The following is a 5,465-nucleotide window of genomic DNA, read 5'->3' as shown; positions in this document are numbered from 1 at the left end:
AAGATGTATTTTATGTGCAGAAACGATGAATCATATTAGAGAAACACAAGTGTTTGTAGGGTTCAACTTTTGATATGGATGAACCGAAACCATTCATCAAACTAATAATATCCTCCTTCAAAAGAACTGGAACTGGAGCTTTGGTATCTGCACTTGGAAGATAATCTAAAAGGGAAAAGTAGGTCGACAAAAATTGTACAAGGAAACTTCCCCCATGAAAAGTGGTTGCAATGCAGTAAACAGCACATATGTGTAATGACAATTAAAAATGTAATGAATACAGGTGTTGAGAAAAAAAAAATTAATAAACATTGAATCGGTTGAGATTATACTTGTGTTATCTATGTAATTGCCTCCGTGCATTCTCCACATTCGATGGCAGCACATAAAGCCTTCCAGATGGGCGCTAACATCTTCACTGGCGGACGCAATTCCTGGAGATTATATTTGAATACAGCAGATTGTGTAAGCAAGAGAAAACAAACTAATATTCTCTACCAAGTCCTGTGCGTTGAGTATAAGTCCTCCATTAGTTTGTTCTACTCTTAAATTACAAAGAAAAGTAAACAGGTTTAGAAACTACTCAGGGAATTTTCATTTTGAAATGTTAAATATAATTTATTACCAAGGTACAAGTATTAAGGTCGCCATGGATTTGTAAAATATATACAGTAGGGAACATAAATTTCACCTTGAAAACTAACATAAGTTCTTCTTCCCCTCGAATAATCAAAGACAGACTCCAATAACAGGTAACTGGTGTGACACATTCAGTCAGCACTGGTTTCAAAATCCTGCTAATGGGGACAAACTGGCGAACTGTTTTCCCACTGTAATACAAAGAGCTGAATCAGAATTTTATTTAGAAAAAAAATAACAAAAAGAGGACTACTTAAAAGATTCTCAGATCAGATACAAAAAGTTTAACAATAGTCTCATGGTTTGATGGACAATGTGTCATCAAAATATATTTAAGTTGTTCTAATAAATTAATCACTTTTCACTTGTACTCGTAAAAGACTTAGCTGTCCAATCTCATGCAGGAAAATTACTTGAGCAGCGCACGCAGTGATGGGTATGCACAGAACAAAAATACTACCTTAAATACTTTTGCTGGTTTCCATAATGGTAGCTGCCTCATCTCAGGAAAGAGATTCAGAAACAAGTAGCTGTATGCACAACAATCTTTTAAAAAGCAGACACAAAATGATAGATCCATGCCCAGAATATCTGACAAGCTATATGATTTTAAAAGCATCTTTTAGACCCAGTATAGAACAATTATAATGTACAACTAACTTAAGCAAATAGCAAAGCATTCACCTCTACAACAGAAGCAGTAAGTACCTTCCGTACTGAGTCTCAAGTTGAACTCCAAAAGCAGGCAGAATTAGAACAGACTCTGTAATATGCAAAAACAATCAGCATGAAAGATATGTCAATTAATTCCAACTGATACTAGTGTCTTCTACTATTCTCCTTCTACATACGGAAAGAAGTAAAAAACAATAGATCTTCCACAAAATAAGTGAGCATTATCTTAAGAGAATAGTGCTTCGTTACTTCAATGAAGTTAAGAATGCGTTGTACATGAACTGCTATGTGATATGAATATTCCTAACAAAGTGAAATGCCAGTTTATAGAATGGGTATGACACCGGTAACGTTATATGAACGTGATGCATTGAACATCTATGGCCCAACATATCCACAAGATGAGCACCACGGAAATACGGATTTTAAGATAGATGCGCGATGGTAGAAGATCGAATAAGATGAGAAATGGTTGCATTAAATAAAGAATGCAAATCGCAAAGATAAATAATAAAATGACAGAAGTTCGTTTGAGATGATTTGACCATGTCCTACGTCAACCTCTAAATGCACCTTTCTATTGGTGATACTATGTCGCCTTAAGGTGCTATAAGGGATATAAAGGACAAGGTAGATCTATAATTACATTGAGGGAAATTATCTCAAAGACTTACAATCTCTAGGAACAAATTCGAACTTAACTAAGAATATAACACAATAGAAGCAATGGATTCATATAGGTGATACCAACAACTTGAGATCAAGGTTTACTTGTTGTGTTTGCACTTATGTTATTTTCCGGGAAGAGGTAAGGGTGATTCACAAAACCTCTAGTTTCAAGAAAACCTCTAACTTGCCTCAAAAGACAATTCTCTTACCAGATTTTAATGAAATAGTCTCGAATAGATCAAATATATAAAGGAAAAAGGTTCAAAAATGCCCTTGTGGTTTGCCAAATGGTCTACTTTTGGCCTCTGTTTAAAGTTGGGGTAACTATGTCATCGCCGTTACAAAACTGGCACACATTTGCGCTTCTTTTCCAACTCAGCGTACAACACCATTACAGATGTTGGATCGTCTTATTTCCAGTAACATTTCCTTTTAGTATGGAATATCCATGGTCAACAAGAAATAGCCAACTGACTTGTTGAAGCTTGCAACAAGCAAGAACTGAAATACACACACACATTTAAATGTACTATTTTTTATAAGCACATTTAGATGTACATATTTGTATGCATACACACATGTCGGTATTATATTTCCACAGGCCCCAAAGGGGTGCCGCTGGAAACCAAGGTTCAAATCATAACAGAGGTAACACGCATTGGATAAGTAAAAACAAGAAGCTGAAATATTGTTCAGATAATCCTCAAGCACCAGGGAAATGCAATATGATCCCGAGATCGCCAGACAATGATTATCGAACTTTAGTCGATTGTTTACAAGAAACTAGAATATTATAGCTACAATCAGTAGAGCAAGTCTGCCCTATCGGGGTAGGGGTAAGGTCTGCGTACACATTACCCTCCCCAGACCCCACTTTGTGGGATTTTACTGGGTAGTTGTTGTTGTTGTTGTTGTATTCAGTAGAGCAAATATTACTTTTGTATTTCTGTGGTACCATATAGCAATCTACGTTATGCATGGCATTTGTTAGGTTTGAGCCTGATTAAACTTAAAACATAATGTAAAACCACTACCATATTGAAAATTTTGTCAAGTACTATTACCTTCTGTAATAAATAATGCTTCCTTTATAGAAAGCAATTGTAAGGTGAATGGTTTCTTATCCAAGGAACAACTGAAGTTACTGATTGAGAGGTATATGAAATATGAAATGAGGTTCTGGTCTCAGATTTTGACCATCTCGCACAATGTGCATCAATACAAAGCGCAATGCCAGTGACTGCCCACTGAAGAAACTTCATATCATCCCATGTAGCTTATATTATATTCTGATTTAGCTCAAGAAAGAATGGCAATGATTCAATCTGGAAAACGCACATTATAAGCTGCACATAAAGTAAAGTCAAAGAAGTTAAAACGTGCTCACCTTTCTTAACTGGCTTCTTTAGAAATAACCTAATGAGCAATGCCATGATAACTAAGCTCCAAATATGCAGAGTATCTAGCTTTCCCTGCATTTTATTAAAAGCTTCACCGAGTTAAACATAATACTTTTACCACAAATTAGGTATCTACATAATTAAAGCAAACATATGGTTATTTAACAGCATGAAATGACAAGTGCTTAAAAAGCGCAAACTACATACTATCGTTACTAAAGCTGCTGCGAATAGAAACTGAATCATTATGTCGACATGTCTGCTCCCTCTGATTCCCTAATGATTTGGGTGCCTGGTTTAGACTCACATCCACATTTATATCCTTGGTCTTGTCCCCCCCCCCCCCCAAACAACAACAAAAAAAAACTACTGAGGATAAAAAAGTATTACTACCCTCACACCCAAGGATAAAAAAAAAACAAGTTGATTTCTTCTCATCGGCCAAAGCCTTGATGGGCAGATTTACAAAGTACCTGTACGGGTAGAAGGTAGAAGGTAGCAGGTACCTAATGAAATAGTTGAGGTGCATACGAGATAGCTCAAATACCATTTCCCTCTTAATTATAGACGGAAAACTCCTAATTGCAATTTTCAAGCTAGATTATAAGTTCTTCAGAGCTAGCAAGACAACCAACTTAAATTTTGGGGGGGGGGGGGGGGGGATAAAGAAGCTAGCCATTGAATAAATTGGTGCTATTAATTATAGAAACCCGTGCTAAGTTAAGTAAGGTTTGTGATTATTACACTTCCATAGTATGACACTTAGAGATTTTCTAATTTATCTTCAAAGACGAATTATATAGTAATGAAATGAATTGACCTTTGGAAAAAAAAAATGAAATGGGCTCGAATAGACAGAGACATATTAGTTTGAGATTGAGAAGCAGCTGATTGATAGTGCGAAGTGAATAATGTTTTAAAAAAAGGGGGGGTATAAATTGGAGGTATAATATTACCTGGCGGAATAAGAGGAAGGAGGGATAGGCAAAAAGGAGAAGAGTAAAGAGGCATAAATTGGAACCCTTTTCTCTACTCCTTCGAACCACAATATGGTGGGCGTCAATGGCTTCAGGTGGGCCTTTACCCACTTCGTGTACGTATGTGTATTTCCCTTCTGCTATGGCCAATGCCTCCTCCGCCATACCACTCTCACTGTTACTCCGGCATCAACGATTTGGGAGATTTGATCAGAACAAAACGGGTCGATCCGAACCCATCACAAAACCTTATTATGGTGTTATAAGCTACTACTACTAGTAATATATCTTACTTTTTTTTTCTTTTGTTATAAGTAGTATTTTATTTATGGTGAATGTCTATATTTAGAGAGGGCTAAGTCACTCTTCCCCTATAAATAAAAGGGTTTTATTTCATTGTAATTCATTTCAAAACAATAAAAATTCCCTCTCCCTACTTTTCTCTACAATATTCTTCTTCTTTTATTGTTTTATAACACGTTATCGGCACGAGACTCTAACCAAATGAGTAGAAGCTTTGGGATTGAGCATAATGATTATCAATTGTTCCATGAACTTCCTTCATGATTAAATTCTGGATTTAAAGTATGTATTTTACCGTATTTTTCTCTTTTATTCTATAATTTGATTTTAAATGCAAGCAAAGACAATAAAATTTGATTATAACTCTAATGGAGTTAGTAAGAAATTATAACTACTCGAAATGGTAAAATTTCTATGTCATGTCATGATCAAAGTCATGTATGATCGTGAGCACAAGAAGTGAAAACTCGTCCCATTGAATTTGCTTCATTCTCACTCCCCTAAGAGAATGTGGTAGCAATATGTAATAAGTCTGAAAGAAGAAAAAATTATTACCGTGAAGGTATCAATGGATGTGGATGTAGTAATAGACGAAATTATAATCGTCATCATTGTGGTAATGAGAATAATAAGGATTCTCAAAATAATCCTTCACTCTGTGAAAGTAATGTTTATCATCGATTTGACATGAGATTTTGTAAAGCACATATAAATGATTATGGTCCATTCATGATGTGAATGTGATAATATGTGATTTATTAATACATATTCATTTTTGGAAGAATATGAGTGTGCTAGTGGT

General features: G+C 35.4%; 1 protein-coding gene across 2 annotated transcripts; it reads right to left on the bottom strand.

Annotated features, from left to right (window-relative positions):
- Nucleotides 1–207: 207 nt before the first annotated feature.
- Nucleotides 208–4,625, bottom strand: LOC104227835 (uncharacterized). Of its 2 annotated transcripts, XR_011405526.1 has the most exons (6): nt 4,340–4,625; nt 3,371–3,455; nt 1,348–1,402; nt 1,100–1,169; nt 692–830; nt 208–434 (listed from the first exon to the last, which is right to left on the bottom strand). XR_011405526.1 is itself a non-coding variant. In XM_009780186.2 (5 exons), exons 1-5 carry the CDS (start codon nt 4,523–4,525, stop codon nt 342–344), a joined length of 558 nt encoding a protein of 185 aa, XP_009778488.1. In that variant the 5' UTR covers nt 4,526–4,623; the 3' UTR covers nt 208–341. The 2 variants fall into 2 exon arrangements, 1 of the variants encoding a protein (XP_009778488.1); XM_009780186.2 differs by lacking the exon at nt 1,100–1,169 and having other exon boundaries at nt 4,340–4,623.
- Nucleotides 4,626–5,465: the final 840 nt, after the last annotated feature.

The sequence above is a fragment of the Nicotiana sylvestris genome, chromosome 2, assembly GCF_000393655.2.
Source record: "Nicotiana sylvestris chromosome 2, ASM39365v2, whole genome shotgun sequence".
NCBI lineage: Eukaryota > Viridiplantae > Streptophyta > Magnoliopsida > Solanales > Solanaceae > Nicotiana > Nicotiana sylvestris.
The sequence above is the reverse complement of the archived record's forward strand: the minus strand, read 5'-3'. Positions and strand labels throughout refer to the sequence as shown.

Coding starts and splice junctions, on each gene's coding strand:
- LOC104227835 (XM_009780186.2), bottom strand. CDS start 4,525: ATGGCGGAGGAGGCATTGGCCATAGCAGAAGGGAAATACACATACGTA. Junction 1,403..3,370: donor AAAGAAGCCAGTTAAGAAAG/GTGAGCACGTTT, acceptor TGCATATTACAG/AGTCTGTTCTAATTCTGCCT. Junction 831..1,347: donor CTTGAGACTCAGTACGGAAG/GTACTTACTGCT, acceptor TTTGTATTACAG/TGGGAAAACAGTTCGCCAGT.